Below are 22,399 nucleotides of genomic sequence, written 5' to 3'. Positions count from 1 at the left end.
CTTTTTTACATACTACTGAATGCTTATAAAGATTAAGTAGATGATCATAATCAAAACAATGATAAATCTCACACTAATATCTGCTACTTTCATTCAAAGGCACCCTGAAGCACTTTGCAGACTGTTATATATAGGAAAAGAAATTAGGAATAGAAAATTACACTGAGATTTCATCAATATCTCCTGGTAATAATTACAGGATTTGATCAGATTCATTCATCTCCCATTTGGCTATTAATAGGAATATGACACTCTCTGAATTCAATCTTTATTCTCTTGAGGGGATTTTCTTTGGTGAGGAAAAACTTCAGAGACTTTCTCCACCCTATTAATGTGCAAAGTCTTTAAATACCGTCAGAAGAAGCATTATCACTTGCAGGAATTGAGTGTTCGAGCTGTGATTATTTCTAAGTGTGTTGTACAAAGTCAAGCATAATAATCATTCTTGAGTTTAAAACTTTTTTGATTTTGTCAGCACTGATTATTATTAGTCCAGAGGAACTACAAGTATGTTAGAAAAGCCTAACACAGCCATTCAGTCTCTGAGTCTATTTGTCTTATTTGCACATGAGTGGCCCAAAAATCATCATTATCCCATTTTTGTTAAGAGGGAAAGAACTACCCAGGTTCTGCTGGTGAAAAGGCAATTCACCTCTCTCAACTCTTAGTTCAACACTCCCAGTCCTCAGTAGTTTCATTATGAGGGAAAATGCTACAATGATGACACAAGTAAGTGATGACCAGAAAATAAGGCTCTTTCTGAAAAAAACTCTAACAATTATTGTCATGGCAACACTTTAAACTCTAAGTGCATAAATAAAATATTAAAAGGAGTAAAAATTATCAGTAAAGAGGGAGAAAATTGTTACTGCTCCTTTCTATTTCCTTCAAAGAAAGTGAAAGCTATTGGTGACAGGAAAACTGCTGCCCTCTCACATCGTGATTTGGAGCTGAAATATTAGCTGGTTTTGTGAAAGAGGGAAGGAAGGAAGGAAGGAAGGAAGGAAGGAAGGAAGGAAGGAAGGAAGGAAGGAAGGAAGGAAGGAAGGAAGGAAGGAAGGAAGGAAGGAAGGAAGGAAGGAAGGAAGGAAGGAAGGAAGGAAGGAAGGAAGGAAGGAAGGAAGGAAGGAAGGAAGGAAGGAAGGAAGGAAGGAAGGAAGGAAGGAAGGAAGGAAGGAAGGAAGGAAGGAAGGAAGGAAGGAAGGAAGGAAGGAAGGAAGGAAGGAAGGAAGGAAGGAAGGAAGGAAGGAAGGAAGGAAGGAAGGAAGGAAGGAAGGAAGGAAGGAAGGAAGGAAGGAAGGAAGGAAGGAAGGAAGGAAGGAAGGAAGGAAGGAAGGAAGGAAGGAAGGAAGGAAGGAAGGAAGGAAGGAAGGAAGGAAGGAAGGAAGGAAGGAAGGAAGGAAGGAAGGAAGGAAGGAAGGAAGGAAGGAAGGAAGGAAGGAAGGAAGGAAGGAAGGAAGGAAGGAAGGAAGGAAGGAAGGAAGGAAGGAAGGAAGGAAGGAAGGAAGGAAGGAAGGAAGGAAGGAAGGAAGGAAGGAAGGAAGGAAGGAAGGAAGGAAGGAAGGAAGGAAGGAAGGAAGGAAGGAAGGAAGGAAGGAAGGAAGGAAGGAAGGAAGGAAGGAAGGGAAATGCCAATAATTTTCTTTTACCACTCTTCGAAGAATTCTTTATTTTAAATGGATATGTCCAACTTTAAAATGTTCTTTGAAAGAGAAAAAATCAGGAGAGAAAGCCAGTCTCAGAGGAAAACCTCATAAAGAGTAAAGTGATGACCTACATTTATCGTCTATTAGGAGAGAGTGGGTCCCAAGGATGCAGTCTTTAGCAGTGACAAAGATTAGGTCTACATACCTGCCTTTGTTATTCACTTTTTTCTTTCTCAAATGGAAAGTCCTTTAATCTTTCTTTTCTTATACTGCTTGTCTCCAAATTGATGAAAAGGATGCTTTGTAAAGGGCATGGCGATCTGGGGATGATCACAATGTGCAGGAGCAGCCTGCCAGGGTTCCTGCTCTCCATTTTCGTCCCTTTCTATCAATGTCCTGTAGCAGCCTCACCGACAGAGCACCTGCTGCAGCTGTGTCCATCCAAAGAGGGCTAATGATCTCAGCAACTCAAAGAGTCACATTACACAAAGGAGCAAGTTGTCTGAAGGGGAAGAACGCACAGATTAAGTAAAACAGTCACCTGCTATTTGGAAAACTCTACTAATTAAATCTCTAATTACTCTCTTCATCACAGAGAACAGACTTGGTTCCAGTGAGCTGTTGTTCGAAAATGTGATGGCTATTTTCTTAACTAATTCAGTTGTGCTCCTTTTTAAAAAAATGTTTCAGTTTCCATCTCTTCAGATGGACCAAATAAGGGTGATGACTGGAGATGCTACAGGAAAACAGTGCTGGTCCTGCTGTAAGACTCTGAACATTACCAGAGATCGTGCAGATCCCTGCTGCGCTGCCCAGTTATTAGCAACATAATGAGTACGATCTTGGACTCATCCAAGTTAGAGATGAAAAAGGCTTTCATTTTCCTGAAATCATTACAAGTTCTCAGTTATAGTTTGTGCGGTTCAGTTAACTTTTCTAGATACTGAATTCATCCTTAATCCTGTGATATTTTTGAACAAAGGAATTGATTTTTTTTTTTAGATCAAAAAGTTCCTTGCTTTAGATACCCAATTACATGGCAGGATAAAGCTAGAAAGAGGGGGAAAAAGAGAGAGAAATAGATGAATTTGTTTCCTCTTTCTTTCTTTTCTGTCAAAAATTTATAATCTTAACACTATATATAGGGCATTTTTTCCTGTGTTCATAATTTTGCCTTTTATGTGTGTGTTTATACAGAAAAAACAAATAAAAACACAAACAGAACAAAACAAAGAATACAAGCCAACAAAAAAAATATTGCAACCAAAAAACCCCACAGAGGCAAACCAGCTGAGAGACAAAGTACCCCATTAAATATTGCTTATTTCATTTTCTATTTGGAAGAAAGAACACTCTATGCCAGTTGGGTTCATCTCTTGAAATAATAAAGGAAAAATATTGCAACTGTGCAGAGTGATTTGGTCTAAGCGTGAAAAAAGCACTGGGTTACTTGCTGCAGTTGAAATGAGGAGCTCAAAGACATGACTATAAATTGAATTTTTGTGGTCTTGCTAACTAAAATGAGGTTTGAGTTGCATGCAATTGTTGCATACCTGTTTGTTTGGTGCTTAGATCAAGGAAAATAATTCCATAGGCTTCACAATTGCTTTCCTTTTGTGTCTCTGTAATTCAGGAGGAAAGACAGTGGGATGTTGTCCTACAAAGAGCACCTACCAGTCAGCCAGGTGGTGGTTGGAGACCTGGACCGGCCTGGGTCTGAAGCCAAGGTGTCCGTGGGTCCCGTGCGCTGCCAAGGAGATCGTGAGTTCTCTGGTTTCCTTCTGCTTGCTCCTGGGTAGAAACTCAGTTGGAAAGGGGTAACTTTGGAGACACTCCATGGGAAATTATGGCTGTCTGCTCAAAAGGCCTTTTGCCATGGAAGTATAATGTGATCTGAGAAATTTTGTCTATAAAAATACACATATAATGGCTTACCATTTCATTTATAATATCAGTATTCTTCTTTAATTCATGGTAAATGTGGCAACTTGGATTATTCAACTAAGTTTATGTAGATGAGCAGTAATACAGATTGCATAATAATATCTCTCCACATCTGTGCTTCTCTTGGGCACTCTTGTCAGCATCATTATCATTACTGTGCTTCTATAAATGATGGCAAAACTCATCACTGTAATCTCTGGCTGTAAGTGTACAAAGTTTGACAAGATTGTTACCAGATGCTAACTGTATCAGGACTAGATGTTTCCACGAAAAGCATTGGGAGTTTTTTGTTGCAGTCTCTGGTTTCCACGCTGAGTGATGATAAGGGGTGTACATCCTCCAGTCTGATCATCTACTGATAGAGTAAATCAGTTTCATGTATGAATTTTCATCTACTGATAGAGTAAATCAGTTTCATGTATGAATTTCCACTGCACACACACTCAAAATTGGAATGCACTGAGGAAAATTGTAGTCTTGCTTCAGTCTATTTTATATTTCAGGAGGTGAAATTTACTAGCAAAGGCAGAGCAACTGTTTAAGACCCTTCTAAATCACACTTCAAAACTTCAGACTCTGCAATTGACACACATTTCATTTGTCCTCTGTGTTTTAAGGCAGTTCTCTTATAATAGGTGCGGTAAACAAAGGTTGTCTGATTTAATTTAAAACAAGTAATATTTGTGTGATCTATAAATAATATAAAACCCATTCACAATAAAGAGTACTATAACTCAGCCTGTAAGATAGACATGATGCAGAAGTATTCACCTCATATATTTGTTGCTTGTTATTTATGGTGTTTGACCAATCACAGGTCAGTCTGTGTTTGTGTCTCATCTATGTTCAATAAACATTTTTGTAATGGGCTCTTACAACTGATGATAAAAAATAACAAATATTATTTTTCTTGCACCCATATTCCTCATATTCTGAATTTGAGTGCTTCTAGAAATGTCAGTCTCTAAAGTGTGAGCCATTTCTAAATATTAGTATAAATGAAACTTCATCTGAGCAGGCAATAGCCTTTATTAGAGTGTGACTGAGTGACACAGCCTTTTGGGAAACTGAACGGGTGTATTCCTACCATCCTGATTAATTTAATTTTCTCCATGAACTTTACAGATATGATTCATAGTTTTTGAAAAACTTTGCCTATGAATAAATTTGAATTTCCTTCCATGACCATATATTACTGTCAAAAGTCTAGTATAATTTTTCTCACAGGAGGTAGTGTAGACCCCAGTCCTTTGCCAAGCTCCTGTTTTATATTCCCAGTGCATTTACTAAGCACTCCCCTTTGTATTCTTTCTTCAGTGTATGCAACAGCTGCTGTTTCACCTTGTGGTAAACAAGGTTTCCATTCCAGAGAAAATTCCAAAATTTTAAACTGTGCTTTTATTCCAATTTTGAAGAAAGATCCAAAGTACCAAATTTCTGGGAAAGGATTAAAAACAACAACAGCAAACCATAAACCAATTTATTTGTGTGTGTGTGTGTGTGTGTGTGAGTGTGTGTGTTGCATGCATCAAAACCAACATTATTAGTACTAAAGATGTTGAGTGTCATCACAGCACAGTTCATGTGTTCAGTTAAATTCAGTTGCATGTTTAAATGAAATTCAGTTCTAGTTATGAAGACTAAGAAATACAAATTTCTGTTTTGCTTGCAAGGAGGGTAGAAAAAGTAATCAGCCAAATAAATATTTACCTATTTAGAAGAATTTCTCATTGTGGTTGCAGCCAATACTGTGACATTTTAATTTGTCTTGTCCTGAGGGTTGTCCATACCATGGGTTGCATTAATCCATAGTCCAGTGATGTTTTGCAGCACATGAAGTGATATTTTCCCAGAAGAATTGTGGACTAATTTGCCACAAACCTCATAGCTAACATTTTGTAACATCTAGGGACAGGGACATGTCACCTGGGCCAATTCACAGCTGTACCTGAGTACAACAGTAAGGGTGCCATAGAGCTAATGGACTTTGCAGCCCTTAAAAAGAGACAGCTGAAAGCTCTGAAATATCTGAGAGCAAAGAGGATTAAAGAAAGCAAAGATATTTGTCATTTCATACAATTCACTTCTTCCCATGCTCATCAAATTCTCAAGGATCCATTAATCAGCAGAAGCCACAACAATTAACTGTTCCTACACTATTGACTGACCAAAGTAAACCTGAAAATCATTCAGCTCAGTGCAATTTGTTTTGACACAAAACAAGGAAGATTGCAGAATCATAACTATTTTCCTGTTGCAAAAATAACTGTATTCTTCTTTCAGAAATATAGGTTTTATTTTGGTCCCATAAATGACGATCACATTTTTATTTTTGCCTAATTTATTACCTAATTAAGGCTGTTCTTGAATAGCAGCTATTGTTGGAGATAAGGATCAGAAAACTGGTTTATGCATGATTACACACCTCCGTGTTACAGAAGTATTTTTCATATTTAACTGCGCCTCACAAAACACTACTTGCATTATGAAAAGCAGTCAGCAAAAAGGGCCTTTATTACCCCTCTAAAGATCTGCTTAAGTGGCTGAATTCTATCAGAATGATGAAGTCTCATCCAGTCACTGTGGCAAAAATCCCATAAATCTGGTCTGGGGCCTATTTTACACCTTGGAATAAATATGCAGGATGTCTCTTTTCTATTTGCCATTTTAGTGTTGAGGAATGCTTTCTTAATATCTAATGATTTTTCCAAGTGGTGATCTACCAGGGAAGCAAACTTATCCAATTTCATAGAGAACACGTGCACAAAGAGGAAATTAATTTAGTGGGGGGTTTTGACACTGTATTGCAATGATTCAAAATCAAGCAAGGTTTTCAGCAGATGTCCACTCTACACAGACTTAAAGCAAAGCACTCCTTCCTACCCACAGCTCTGTGAGTGTTGTACTTACAGAATGACAGTGGCAGTTTATCAGCACAATCTCCTCTTAGCAGAACTGGAATTTAAAGTATAAATAAAGAAAACCTGTCCTTAGTCTCCACAGTAATACTGGATAAGGGAACTACTCTTGTTTTCCCTGAAGTAAAGTTATTCTATGCAGGATCTAGAAAAAAGGGCGCAATAGAATGACAAATTAATAATTTTTATTCTTCAGTTAACCTTGAGACACTGATTAAAATCCCTTTACAGACCTGTTACAGTTTTTCTAACACTTATTAGCTGACTCCACAGCAGCCCTGCATTTAACCTGGGCCAACCGGTAATAGAAATACCTTGTCCATCTCTCTATGCTATTTCACTGTAATGCAAAGGGGCACCTTGAGTCTTTTCCCAAAACACAAGTGTACTGAGGGGGTTTTTGTGTCTAAGCTCAGCCTGAGGTGGTAGATCAAGGCTTCAAAAGCAGATCTGGTAATTTCTTTTGAAACCAAACTGAAGAACTTAGCTTGCCATGGTGGGGCTATTGCTACAGAGATTTTATTGATAATCATATTGAATCAAAATTACTTTTGTGGCTTCTGGCACCTTCTGAAGAATTTTTTTCATTCCCCTTAGGAAAATACCAGTTTTCAAAAAGCTTCTATATTTGCTACCTGCTAAGAGTATCCTCTTCCCAAGGACTTCCAAGGATTTTGATTTGAGTTTGTTCTTTATAAGCCCAGAGGGGAATAGACTGACTATTCTGCTCTAGATTTGCTTTTCTCCTTGAGTCTATTTTCCTTTTGTCCCATTTCCTCTATAGCAAAGACAGAATTTAAAGGGGAGATGTTTTCTACACAGCTCAGATTTATGTTTTTTCCATCTCCTCGGCTGTACAGTTTTTATCCTCTCAGTAAGACTTTGATTTCTGAGCCATGAATCATTTTCTTGTATATTACTTCTATTATCTGTAATCTTCAAAATGTGGAGGAGGAAGCAGCTGCACTGACTGTGGTTCTTTCTAAGCTAAGTTTTCATGAAGACCAGTATCAGCAGTGTGCTTGTAGAACCTGCAGAGACAGACAAAAAATGTCCCCTTGACAGATAACAGAAGTTCAGGAACAAATCAAAACTCAGTTCTTCCATCAGGGCATTGACATTTTTTTGAGCTTGTATGCATATAACCATGCATATGTGTTCAGGGGAAATATACCTTGAGTTCTTTTTTTCAGTGATATTGATTATGGTTCATTATTACTGCTTTCATTACTGATGCTTTGTTTCATTAGCTTATCACTCCTGGCTTTGCTCCTTTTGGAATGTTCCAGCAGAGTTGGTTTATTTATTCAGACAGTGGGATGGCCATGCACGTTTCTTGTGATTCTGGGTTTGTATTGAAACCACTCTGTAGTTATCTAAACCACACAGCCACTTCCAGGGTCACTGCTTAGAGGCTGCTATCCTTGGTAAGGTGTGGGTTTGTATTCCTTAAGCACTTCTTATTCACCACCTGTGCACGTTGGTGACTCAGAACTGTCACTTGTAATGAAAATAAATTAACTGTTTCATGAGCACGCTAAATCCATTTTCATTACATTGCAAATTGAGGACTCTTTCAACATGCTGAACTTGTTTTTCAAGGGTACCACCTGAGTTTCAGGGAAAAAATAGCACAGCCTCACAGTGCAGTTTCCAGTTACACATTAAACTTATGTCTGAGGTCAGTTCTCTAGTAGGATATGCAATGTGTCCACTCAGACAAATCTGCAGTGCTGTTACTCTAACATACATAGGTAAGCTGGAAAGTATCCCAGAAAAAAAAAAAATCACCAAACAAAATGTATTTGAATTATTGAAAGGTTCAACTAGAATTGAATCCTCTACTGGAAGTAGAAACAATTTACTCCTACTCTATCTTGGACAACATTCCAGTTATATAGAGACTTGCCTTACATGTTAATGAAAGTGAAAACACTATATCAAATGAAAATTAACATCAGTGATACCCCCTACCAAAAAACAAAACCCAGCCAGAGTGCTCTCAGAAAAATACAAAAATTTGTCTTTTAAAACTCCTGAAGCAATGATTCTGCCAGAGGCTTCGGTGGTGGGATTACAGATCTGAAATTTAGGCAATTCCCTTTTGAGTTGTTAATTACTTCTCTCCCACTAAGGTTAGAAAACCAGTGAAAATATCTTGATTTTTCTACATTTCCTTTTTTTTTTTTTTGCTTGTATTGCTAGACATATCTACCAACATTTTTATATTATTATTATTAATTTCTTATGATTTTCAAATAAATTGTGATATGTTTGGTAAGGAAAATACAAATCAAAACTTGAACCATCTAAGACTTTAAGGTTTTTTCAGCAGTACCTAAAGGTGCCTTCAGTACACATGAAAGTTTGTCTGCTGTATTTCCACATCTATTACCACAGCATGTCTTTATGTGCTGCACTGGTTTGTAGATTGTGCTATTCAAGGGGAAATACAGATTCATCCGAAGAACATCAAGACTTTGTACTTGCTGCTTATCACAGTTGTTTCAGTGCTACCAGCAAAACACGAGAAAGAAAAGTGTCCTTTCAATAAAAGCAGCCAGCCAGCCAAGTACTGCCAGAAGTACTGTTTCAGACTCATTTGATTTTTTCACTGGATTATGCTGAGGGTAACAAAACTACAGTCTTCAGTTCAGATCTGGGTAGGGATCTTTCCTTTAGTTAATCAAATTCCTGAGGTTCCCTTTCATGTGCAATTGTTTTCCTCAGAGACCCAAGAGAAAAAAATGACCCACTAGGTCATTTTTCTGAAACTTTTAAAGTAAAAAAAATCCATTCTTTTGCAGTTGTTTAACATTCAATTTAAATATTGTCATTTCTCATTCTTAAGACTTTCCCTTCACCTTTAACCCTGTTTCATAATGCATAATTAAATTTATTGTGGAGTTTAACTAGAATTTATTTTCATCGTCATGCAGAAATATTTTCTCTAGGAAGCAGTGCTTAAATGCCCTCCTGTGGAGTCTTAATATTTCTAAGAGAACTCTTCATTTTCTCACCTCCCAGGAAAACTTAGACTGTGGCCTGTTATCTTATACAAATATAGGCTGTTTCTGGCCATGTAAATAAAACTTTGCCTGTCTTGAAAATAGAAGCTGGAAAATCTCCATTGGTCTCATGAATTTAGGGCATTTCATGGTGAAACATGTCCAGAAATGTAAAGGTGGATATGGGATAAAGTATGTCCTTCTCATACATGTGTACTTGTGTCCTTCCTAGGCAGCCAAGTGCTCCAAGAGCTGGCATTCTGGCTGGTCATTTGTCAAAGCTTTGTCATCCGTTTTAATTCGAATCAGTTCTCTACAATTACACCCAAAAAGTGATTCCCTGATGTTGTCCACCAAAAATTTTTTAATTTAATTTAGGACTCCCTACTATGTGTGTTTTCAGCAAGATAAGCACTACCTTAGATGATCCATCGTGAACAGTACCAAAAATGAGAAGACCTAATATCTCTGAAATTGCAAATCAGCTGGAATTGTCTTTGAGTTTGGGCAATGGGGAGTAGCAGGCAGTGTGAACAGCATTTGAATGTGTGTGATTGAATTTATTTAAGTTCCAAAAATATTTTCTTTGTTTGTTGTAGTACTTAAACCTAGCTAATCATTCTTGACACTTTTCTCCTACCCCTTTGTATTTGTACAGCAGCAAATATTTTGGCCTAGATATTTGGGCCAAATTAGTCTCCATAGATCTGTAAGATTCTGAGTGCTCTTTCTACATAAAGCTCTGGTTTGCTTCTTTTTTTATATCATCTCAAAACCCACAGGGAATTGGTAACATTAATGATTTATAAGCTCTCAGTGTTTCTACAGTACACGACCTTTACTGAGGTTTATTACATGGTCATAAAATTCTCTTACAGTTCAAACTTTGAATACATGTGTATCCATGGAATAAATGCTTGTAAAGTGACACAGTTTTAACATAGAAACATATTGACTCATAGTTTATATATGAATATTTTCTATTGCCCCCCACTCTCTGTCAGGTTTTGTTCTGTTTCCTTTCTGAAAGCAAATCCTACCCATGAGATCTACTTATCTCACAGAGCAGGAAAAAGCACAGATCACACACAGTTTAACCAATTTCCTATTGGACATGTCTTTTTGTTCCTTCCTGACTGAAGGAACAAGATGCCTGCAAATAGTGCAAGAGAAAAAAGTAACAGTAGAATTAATTTCAATTTTGGCCAACTAGAAAAACAATGTCCCATACAGTTTCTGCCACATGAACATCAGTAACCCAAGGTAAAAAGAAAAAATGTGGACTTGTTCTCATTAAAATATACCAAGGAAAGATCATTTGAACCACAAGCAATGGCTCTTGATGCAGTTTGAGACCCTTTTTTAAAATCCTTTTCCAGCATTGCAAAGATCCAGTAGAGCCTGGATGCATTGCTAAAAATAGTGAGATTTATGACACTTTTGCCTAGTACCTGGTAGTGTATGAAAGTATTATAGATTACACTGTCACTCAGTGTGCATTTTCATTATGAATGCAATTTACATTGCTGGAGACTTTTCCTTAAGGTCATGAAGGCAGTATGCTCTGAGTATCTGTTTTGATAGGAAATGCATTTCAACCTGCTCATCTTTACTGTTTACCTGCCTGTAGTTATTTTCCTCGTGCATCTTCCACTGCCTTTGAAAAGGAGAGTCACACCTGTTTCACACATATGTGAATGTAGGTACAAAGAAAAACACAACTCCACAATTTACGTCTCCACCCTTCCTAGATTCATCATGAAATGTAAATCTGACAGTAAATTTTTAAGATAGGAATTGGCCTGCCTATTCTAGAATAATTTTAATTCTCATATGCATTCAATTCTCCTGAAATGTGTACGTTGGTATAAACTACAGAAGACAGTTCATGCAAATATCAATGAACTAATAAATTTTGCTCTTTTTACATATTTGCTGAAGTAATGAAAACATATGGCAATCGATGCCCATGTTCAATTCTCCAACTGATCATAAAAGAAAAAAATGGTGAAGTTCCATAGAGGAGTTATGAGCTTTATGTTTCCAAGATACAGAATTCAAATGCAATTAAGAGCTAATTTTATTCAAATTCTCCTCATCATTATGATTATACTGCAGTTAATTTTATCTTCTTTAACGCAAAAAAGAAGTATCTGAAGCAGTTCACGTAAAGTATTGTCTCTAGATTCCTAGGGAATCTAAGCAAGCATCGTTAGTCTGATAGATGATATACAGTAGCAGCTCATATTAAACCCAAATACTCTTGAAGTTATGCTTTAATTATAATTTCAAACATTTACCATCTTTGTGATTATAATGCATATTAGTATCTTACTTCTTACCTGTAGCAAAATAAGAAAAGCAATTGTGTAGGATACAAACAAAATCTAAGAATTAAATGATGAGAGAATTCCCACAGTGTATAGAAAAGTGATGAGAAGGAGATGTCAGTAAAGCCATGAGGAATTAGGAGAACCTGTGACTGAACTGGGGATTGAGAAGTTTCTGGAATCCTGTCTATGACATGTACAAATTTGCAGCCACCTTTAAATTTCACCCCATTAGCCTGAGATTTCTTAGAAATGAGGTATAATAGGGAGGGAATTATCTATATTTTTTTTTAGGTTGGACTCTTTCTCACTTTAATACTTTTGGCCTGTGCATTCCTGCAGCACTGACTGACATTTAAAGAGCAGAAAGAACAGAAAAAGCCAGAGTATGATTGAAGGTGAGGTAGAGTGAGGTCAGTGTCATTCATCCCTGTGTGTAAGTTATGTAAATTCAGTCTCATTTAGACATGGATAAGTGATTGGCAGCAGGATGGGGGACAGCCATTTATAGCCTCACAGCACCCAATATCTGACACACAATGCAGAGTGTCTCAGTAATACTTTAAATGTTCAATCACCAAGACGGAGAAACTCATAAGAAGAAGTTGGAGACCTTTGGTACTCGTTTAACTTGCACCACTGATCTCCATGCTAGGCAGCCAAGCTAACTCTAATTATGTCTAAATACAAGCATAGACAATGGTTGAACCTTTTCTATCCAATGATAGAATAGAAAGGAAGGTCAGGGGTGTATTCCTCAATCATAGCTGCTACTCGTAATGATTTCTCATCCCACAGGCTACTCTCCCCATCCTTTAACTGTAGGACTGAATTTTGACAGCTTCAGTTCAAAACCTTCCCATAATCAAGTCCTATTATATGAGTATATATGTAATTATACACTTGCTTTCCAGAATATTTGAAGGAACGTTATCTGATCCTTCTCTCTCTCAGTGAAGCAGGTCATTCTAGATTTTAATGTAGAACCATGATGCAGTTCCCAAAGGAAACTATTAACACAGAGTTGCAAAGTTGTGCATTTTTGTCAAGTGATTAGAAGTCTGAACTGTTAAAAGGGAATATAATAATAGTTTAAGAGAAGTGGAATACATATATTAAAAATTAACCTCCTATTTCTTTTCTGTGATCTATTTTTTGACTTTTTTCCTGACCTTTGTCTTCTATGGAAAACTTGCAAGTGTGGGAGAGAAAGGGCTAAAAAAGCCCTAAAAGAAATATGAAGTATTGCCTACTTACTCCTTTTTCCAATGATAATGCTATGAATAACTTCCACTGTTAAATTTCTGAGTTTGGGTATGCTGGGTTCCAAATTAATGCTGCAACCTGTGAAGAACCATAAATTAGATATTTACAGAGCAGGTTTCAGAGGACAGCTTGCATTTCCCCTTCATTCTTCCTCTTTTCTGTGCTTAAATCATTCCTTCTGTGAGGTGCCAATTTGGTTCTTCAAGTCAAACAAAGAAACTTGAAAAGCTGATAATTTTAGTCAATGATTTTATTTTTGAATCAGATCAGATAGAATTAAAAGGAGATGAGAGGGAAATCCTTTACCTTACAAAAAAAAATCTCTTTTTTGTCATTAAAGAAATTAAGAGCAGTTCTATCCATTTCCTGTTATGAACTTACAGTAATCAGTCCTTCAAAGATATTAGCTAAGCTCGTAGAATCATGAAGCTTTCAACTTTACAATATTGTAAGGTTTTCTGTGTTGCTGTTCTGGTGGCCTGGAAAGGCCCAGGGATGGCCTTGGAGAGCCGACGCTTCAAAGGACGAGGAGAGACTTCTGATCTTGTCTCGGTCTTGGTGTTTATTAATTGTTTATCTAAAAGATTTTCTTTCAGCCCGACAGAGGTCTGCACAGCAAGTCAGCCATGGGCACACTCCCCTGCGAGCCCCCGGCGCGGTCACTTATCTTTATACCCTAAGTTACGTGTACAATATTTATCATTTCTCCCCAATACCTTCTACTCTTATTAACCGGTGCACTTTTAGTAATGACCAATCCCAAAGTGCCACCACCACCACAGAAGATGGAGGCCACGAAGAAGAAGAAGGAGGACAGGACACACCCCAATTCCTCCATCTTACTTCTTTAGACCCCCCTGTACCAAAATCCTAAACCCTGTGTTTTACACTTTAACTAACTTATCCCTTCACCATTCACCCAGTGAATTCCTCCCAGTCCTCATACAGGTCTCATCTCCTGTGTAGGATCAAAATTCTGCCACCAGACACTTCTGGCAACATTCCAGGATTCCCGAGCCCCCCAAGGGTGGTCTCGGCCTCTCTGCACCTCCATCCTGAGGTGCTGAGATCCCACATCTCCCCCTTCTGTTTGCACCAGGAAGAGCTCTTTTGTTATCCAATTCATAGTGTGTTTTAAACATGCCAATATGCATGGGACGACAAGTATGAGGAATAGGAGAATTATTAAAACATAGAACCCTACTCTTAAAATTCCTCTCCAAATGGGAGAGATGTCAAAGAATTCTACCATACATTTTGCTTTGGCTGACTAATAGGTAAATTATCCCCATTGCTTATTGCAATGAATGAAAGAATGATGCACATAAGCATCATGAAACTCATGGCTTCACTTCTGTGTGACATCATTGTTTTGCTTTTCATTCAGGACCTTAACAGAGAATTCCCCCAAAGTCCTTAGTTCCTTTTTATTTCTCTTCCGAGTCGTCTTGGCAATCTGAGTCTCGACCCCTGTCTGAGTACTCGTCTCTTTTTTTACTTGGATCTTTGTTTCTGGGATCCGCGTTTTCATGTTCTCGCACTCGAAATGGTTTCACGTGTCGTGCCGACACCCACGTCTCGATCTGTGGAGATACAAGCGAAAGCCTTGCCCCCCACTAGGTGGCGCTGTCACCGGCGTCCCCAGCTCGGATGACAGCATGAGCTCGACTGCCCCTTGTCCTGTTGATTGCCGTGTTTGTGATCTCATTTGAGACCGTGTCTGCCTGGCTTTTAATTCAGCTGGAAATGGAGCTTGAACACCAGAACGTCTCCCTTGAAGGGAAGGGACTGGGACTCCGAGGGTTACAACCGAAGGTGCCAATGCCGAAGAGGGTGTGGAGCCGCTGGGACATAGGATCCCGAGCACGGCCCCTCCTCGCCTCAGATGTCACTCTCTCCCCCTCGTTCCACCTCCGAATCTCCTCCCCTCGGTCTGTCCTGACTCTGTCTCCTCTCCCTCTGACGTTGTGTCCCTGGCTCCTCCCGCCGGTGTGTACAGCCCGCCCCCCGCCGGCACCCGGGCCCGCCCCGCAATTCGAGCCGACTTTGCTCCCGGGTTACTCTGCCGGCCGGCCGGAGCGGCCGCCACCCCCCGGCGCCGCGCTGACAAGAGCCGCGTCTGCACTCGTGTCTCCCTTTATCTCTTCACCCGCGCTCCCCGCTGGCTCCGTCGCTGCCGCGCCGTGCCCCCCGCGGGAAACGCCTCCCCCCCCCCCGATCCCTTCTCTCCCCCCTGCACCCCCCCTCCGATCCTGACTCCACTGTACTCTCCGGAGTTTCAGGACGCTTTAGGAGTTTCCTGGGGTTTCTGGGTTTTGGGACCGGGGCTTTAATATTATTTCCTGCTCTCTTTTCTCGAGAGCCCTTTCCCCTGGCTTCTTGCGGCCAGAGCTAATTAAAATTTTTTCTTTTTTTTTTTTTTTCTCCTGGAGCTTTGCTCCCCACCCTCCTTCTGAGGGTGCCGGCAACTTTTCGTTGCTCTCCCAGTCTTTTCGACTGTGCCGAGATGATGCCTTTCTGGCATCAATCTTGCCAGCGAGAGCAGCTTTAACGCTGTCTCGTCCTTCTTTGTTGCTAAAAAATATAAGTGCCTATTAATTTCCTGCCAAAACCCCACTTCGAATAGCAGGCATGTTTCGGCCAGTGGGCAATTAAGCCTTGCCCACAACAACAGCTGTTTTAATTCTTTCTTTTGAGATCCTTTCTGTATATGTTTGAGCCACGCCTTGTAAGGCGGACAAAATTTCCCGTTGTTTTTTGGGAGAGTGTGCAATTATGTTCTTATTTTTTGACCTTCTCACCGAATCTGTCGTCAGAGCTGTCCAAAGGCTCCCGTCTCTGTCCAGCAGGTCACAGGAGAAGGAATCCAGAGGCGCCTTCCAGTTCCGATCCGGGCTGCTCTGCTACGAACTTGTCTTCGGCAGAAGCTGAGAGATGGAATTCTCAGTGACTGCTGTTTTTTTGCAGACTCTTCTGGCCGTTTTTTTTTTTTTTCTTTTCTTTTCTTCTTTCTTCTTTTCCTTTTTTTTTTTCTCAGGCTTCTCTCCTTAGGAGCTGCCCTCTTGGCTCTTCAGCTCTTCAGCTCTTCAGCTCTTCAGGGCTGATCCCCCCCCGAAAGGGTTGGTGGGGGGTGCCCACGCAGCGAACGCCACTTGTAGATTTTCCGGCGTTCTTCTTTTGCTGCTGATTTATGTCCGGCTGATTTATTACCGGAGATAACTCCGGGAGGCCGCTTGTTGGGTTTCTCGGCTGTTTAGGCTTGTTAGGTTTTCTGCTGCTGTTTTAGGTGCTCTGGAATTCTCAGGGATGGCCTTGGAGAGCCGACGCTTCAAAGGACGAGGAGAGACTTCTGATCTTGTCTCGGTCTTGGTGTTTATTAATTGTTTATCTAAAAGATTTTCTTTCAGCCCGACAGAGGTCTGCACAGCAAGTCAGCCATGGGCACACTCCCCTGCGAGCCCCCGGCGCGGTCACTTATCTTTATACCCTATGTTACGTGTACAATATTTATCATTTCTCCCCAATACCTTCTACTCTTATTAACCGGTGCACTTCTAGTAATAACCAATCCCAAAGTGCCACCACCACCACAGAAGATGGAGGCCACGAAGAAGAAGAAGGAGGACAGGACACACCCCAATTCCTCCATCTTACTTCTTTAGACCCCCCTGTACCAAAATCCTAAACCCTGTGTTTTACACTTTAACTAACTTATCCCTTCACCATTCACCCAGTGAATTCCTCCCAGTCCTCATACAGGTCTCATCTCCTGTGTAGGATCAAAATTCTGCCACCAGACACTTCTGGCAATATTCCAGGATTCCCGAGCCCCCCAAGGGTGGTCTCGGCCTCTCTGCACCTCCATCCTGAGGTGCTGAGATCCCACACAATATTAAGCAGCAAATTCTAACATTTTTATATGCCTGTATTTTAACTCTCATTCGTGAAGAACCATCTCCACCTCTGATTTGGTCTAATTCAGAGGAGCAATATTTTTCATGAGCACAGCTTTCAAAGAAGCAGTTATGAAAAGAGAGCCAGTAGTGATTTATGGTTTCAAAATTTCTTTTCAGCCTGCTCTTTAGCTAATCAATTTCCAGCATGCCCACTGTATCTATATTTTTTTCTTTATCCTTGGTTTCATGAACTCCTGCTGATGGAAAGCTTTTGCCTTGTCACTCCAAATAGATCTGCTTCTGAAAACTGAGGAACTAAATCAGTGTAAATCAATTGTTACACACAGAACATATTTCATGTATCTGTGTTCAAGTAACTTCCATTATCATTTCTTGTAGATTAGCTATGACAAGATTAAATTTAAAAGAATTTATTGTTATGAGATGTTCTTGTGTCTTGTATTTCAGGTTGAGGCAGAAGTCAATTTCATCCACAGTTGGCAGGACATATCCCAGGAAAAGTAAGATGTTCCCAAAAATGTAGAAAAGAGATTCTTCCAGGAAATACTTTAATTTCCCATCCCAAAAGAAGAGGAAATTCTCAGAAATTCTTGCCATATAAACTCTGAAAATATAAGTCATTTGAAATAGAACATGTTGGTTATCAAGTTCTCACCAATAGAAGGACACCATTGTGACTTTGACTTTCAACATTTTAGAAAAGAGCCTTTTTCATCACTAATTAACTGCATTTCATAAATGAAGTTTTGAACTAAAGGCCTGTTTAAAATGCCCGAGTCAGATTAAAATTTTCAAACCAATTTGCTCAGTGTAGTTGTGTTTCATTAATAGTTTCAAGAAACTTTCCATTTCCTTCAAAACTCTCAAAAACTCCAGTGTTTTCTAAAAATGGCAAGATCTTGCTAGAAAACTAAACTAAATTTAGCATTTCCTTCATGGGAGAGGCTCTCCTTCTTTCCTTTCTGTAAATGCAAAATAACTCCCTATGCTGAGATAGAGATTTTGGAGATTTCACTTCTGTAAAATAAAAGTAAACATTCCTGAAGGATCCTCAGTCCTGCTTAAATCATAATGTGGTTAACTGACATTTTACCCCTCTTTATCCTGAAGTTGTCTCCCTATATCATCATGTAGAGAGAGCTTTTCCCTATTCTCTATGCATACACTGTATTTCAGGTGGCTAATCTGATTTTTCTCCATAATATCATTAGGCAATTTTGAGATCCCATAAGGACAGCCAGTCATTAAATAAAATTGTTATTATCATACAGTTCATTGCAGCTATCCCAGCTCAGAAAATCTGTAGTAGTGTAGGGCAAGATACAGGCAAATAAAATTAAGACGCTTAAAGAAATAGGCAGTTTTTTGAGAAAATAGCAAACCAGCATCTGAAGCTGTAAATTCAAGATGTGTGTCATTATTATCAGTTCAATAACAATTTCCCATAGCAATGCAAAAGGAAAGGTCTTTTGTTCATTTTTTGCTTAAATCCATGAACTTTTGGAATATCTAAATAACAAAAATGCATAGGCTTTCATTGTTGTAGTTCTTTATCTTTTTAGCACTGACCTGATAAATTTATTTCACATTGTAATGAAAATATTTTCTGAAATGGGGACAGGAGATAAGCAAACCTAGTCACCTCAGACTCTCCTCACACTTCACATGCTTCAATCCTCACATGCTTGTTGAATATTTCATAGCTTGTTAACCAGGAAAAGGGCAGAGATCACAGGCTGACTGTTTTAATGAGTCAGGATCTGTAAGTCAGGCCTTTCTTTCTCCTGGGTTTTACAGGACAATCCTGCTAAAAGGTAGCTGGTACTGATGCAGTAGCTCAACCAACACCTGGACAATGCCTTTCCACATGTGGCTCTCTTTAGCTGCTACCAACCACACAGACAAGCAGCTGCGAGACCAGAGTTGTTTGTTTGTGTCTGCCTAGCTATCAAACATCTATAGTGTTCTGAGGAAGGGAATAGAAATGGCAAAAGTTGCCTCAGTTCCTTCCTGATCTTCAGCGGCATAGAAGCTGGTGGACATCCTAACAAACCAGAGACCAAATATATATATATATATATATATATATATATATATATATATATATATATATATATATATATATATATCAGGAGCTGCATTGCCTATCCCCATCAATCCTCCTGGAATCACTTCAAAAAAGACTTGTCAAAATCCTGAAAATCCCTAGATAATTACTGGCCCAATTAATTAAGTACTCTCCACTCACATCCAAGAATACATGAACAAAACCCTGAACCAAAAAAGATCCTTAACCAATGAAAAATTGCATATATGGGTAGTGACTTACCAGGAAAAAATAAGATAGTGTTCTGCCTCCAAAAATAAATTTGATGTTGAAAGAAAATGTGACATGTAAGACTATCAAACTCAATTTATATCAGCAGTACCATGCATGAAAATAAGGAAATTACTCCATGATTTTCCACACAATTTCTTTTCCTTTATGAGTTCAGTGTGTAAGAACCAAAATTATTCTTTAATAATATTCACATGTTTCTAAAATGCACCTGCAAATTTTATTTTCCTGGGCTCCGTGGATTCCGAATTCTGCAGACTGTATAAAATATGAATCATAGGTAGAATTGTTAGACTTAACCTTTTCCCTGAGATCTTTGGAGAAGTGATGGGTTGTGCTGTAGATTTCTCTCTCCACCTTGTTACCTGTCCCCTCTTTCCTAGTTGTACTCACCCTTGAAGAGACTCAGGCAAGTAAACATCAACATTTATCACAAAAAGCAAGCCAGGGGCCCTCCACATCTCCTCCCTCTTATTTACACATGAAGAGTCAGTAGTTCATAGCGACTGAGCTATGATCAAGGAAATTAAATTCATTAGTAAAACAAGAAACATTCCAGACGTGCACAGCACAGCTTGAAGTATTCAGCTGAGGAACTAATTAAAAACAGATAGCTGAGTGGATAATGAATAAACAGACATTACTGTGAGTGGAAATAGCTAGCACTAATATGTGTATTCCCTGTTATATTTGATGGGAAAGTAAATTATCACATATACTGAAGCAACTTGAACAGTTAGAGCTCTCCTGAAGCTTTCAGGTGCAGACTATCCTAAAGGTGGGAAGCAGACAGCAGGATCAGCAAATGAAGCCCCTGCAATGATGTTTTTGCAGCTCCCAGCCTTCCATCACAAGGGTCTGTGCTGCCTGAAACTCTCACACAGTGAAAGCAGGCCAGCCCTTGCCTGGTCCATCGTGCATTCCCTGAACAGGAGCACAGGCCTCTATGATCCTCTGAATAGAGGTTTTGAATAGCTTTTCCTTTCTGCAGCCCCTTCCCTTACCCATCACTTCTGTGCCTCCAGCCAAGTGTTCCTTCTGTGGGCACACACCAGTGCAGCACTCCTGGTATTTCACAGACTGCTGAAATACCAGAGAGTGCCCCGATGGGGTAACCAAGGAGCTGATAGGAAATATCTGCCCATCAACATCGAGTAGCACTGCAGACATTTAACTTCACCATTTGAAGAGGATCAGATTGTTTCTGCAAGGAGCAGATGCAAATGGCAGGGCTGCCTGTAGCTGTTAAAAGGCTTAATGTTGTCTTTCTTTATCAGATTTGTAGACTGTGATATGCTGCACACCAGCCATTTCCAGAGGCTGCTTTTTTTGCACAGCAGTCTGTAAATGAGCAGAGAAAACACTTTTCATGACGTGAAGGAAGCCAAAAGACATATGAGCTTTGAAAACACAGATAGAGAAGAGCTCCTAGGGGAGCTCAAATAGCTATTTACTAGATGAAAATAATATTAAGCTGAAGTTGAGTTTGCCAATGCTTATCACCAAACTGGAAGTTGAACACACAGTTTTGAATGCATCAGTGTGATAATAAATCCTACCATCCTAGCCATTGGTGGTATAGATTGCTAAACACTTCTGTGATATCCAATCCTCTATCAGAAGATAGTGTGGGCTCATGCAGAAAATCCAGCTTGTATATTCTTGATTTTCACATTTGAGGCCAGGGAGAAAGAGAGTCAGTTATAAAGTTTAGCCTACCTGAGTCTGTATTTCTGTACTCACAGATACTCATACATTTAATTTTCCTTGGAGTGTTAAAGTCCTTTTGAAATTTATAAGGGGCAGAGAGATGGAGGGATCCAGTCAGCAGGAGTTCAGACAGCTGGCTGCACTAACAACCAACTTCTTGGCTTAGAGGTACCACTAAATCCCCTGTAGCTGCTGTCCTTGAAGCTGCTGGAAGCCTTCTGCAGTGAGCTTCACAATCTCCATGGCTGCAGGCAACTATTAAAAAACCAAGATATTCTGTTATTCTGTTTGGTGCTTTTGGTGCTACTCCAGTCCTTTTACCCAAGGCATTTATCCCAGACTATCTAGGATCATGAGCTGGTAGCCTAGGCTTTGTTTGTTTCTATGAAATGGAGGAAATCCATCACATTTCCAGATATAAATAACTTGACAATTATCATGTGTGCTCCAGCTTGCTTGTGTGTTCCAGGTTAGTTTATATCATATAATAGTATTGAATGGCAGATGGAAACAAAATCCTGATTTTTTCCCTGCTGCCTGTAAATAAGCACTCCTTCTACCTCTGCATTTATGAAAGATAGGCATACTTAGCCCAAATATTCAGCAATAAGCTTATCTAGAGAAGTTTAAATAGAAGTTATTTCAAACCCCCTTAGACAGATTAAGACTTCCAGGTGTAAATTTAGACTTGATATGGTAAAATATATTGGTTGAGGTGTTTTTGCGACCTTAACCACATTATTCTGCTTCCTGCAGCCACATCTACAATTTATATAAAAGATAAACTCCAGGAAAAAAAAAATCTTGCAAAAAGTACCTGGTATTTCCATGCAGCTTGAATAGTGTTTTTAAAAATCAGTTAATTGCATTTTGCCTTGCTCACATTTATAGTATTTTAGGACTTCTCCCATTCCAAAAATGGTTTAAGAATTTGATTTGAATCAAATGCCGCAAGGCTATTTGATTCAAATCAAACGGACACTGTAGGATCAAGAGCTGCTCCCAGCTGTAACACCTGATGAATTAGTAATTCCTGGAGTACTGCTTTTCAATTTTTTAGAAGCACTTAAAATACTAGATATCTAGGAAAAAATATAGCTGTTATTAAAAAGTCGAGATTTATGGACAGTTGACTGAAGCAGATTTTTGCATTGCAACACTGAAGGGCTGACACATTCACCTCAGGCTCAGCTGAATCCCTGTTGTCAGGGCCCACAGTCAAAATATTCACCATCCAAAATGCTCATGTCCCTATTCCTTTGAAATAGAGAATGCAAGAAAAAAGACACTTTACAAGCATAACATGGAAGGATCCTAGCCCT

At 39.2% G+C, this 22,399-nt stretch overlaps 1 protein-coding gene across 1 annotated transcript in view; it reads left to right on the top strand.

Annotated features, from left to right (window-relative positions):
* Positions 1–22,399, top strand: part of CNTNAP2 (contactin associated protein 2) — a 1,023,368-nt gene that overhangs the window by 847,383 nt on the left and 153,586 nt on the right. The window contains exon 15 of the mRNA XM_058800058.1: positions 3,280–3,407. Coding sequence (XP_058656041.1) covers positions 3,280–3,407 — 128 coding nt within the window. The remainder of the gene's footprint in view (positions 1–3,279; positions 3,408–22,399) is intronic.

This window comes from Ammospiza caudacuta, chromosome 1 (assembly GCF_027887145.1).
Source record: "Ammospiza caudacuta isolate bAmmCau1 chromosome 1, bAmmCau1.pri, whole genome shotgun sequence".
Classification (NCBI taxonomy): Eukaryota; Metazoa; Chordata; class Aves; order Passeriformes; family Passerellidae; genus Ammospiza; species Ammospiza caudacuta.
Note: the sequence above shows the minus strand (reverse complement) of the source record. Positions and strands in the feature narration are given on the sequence as shown.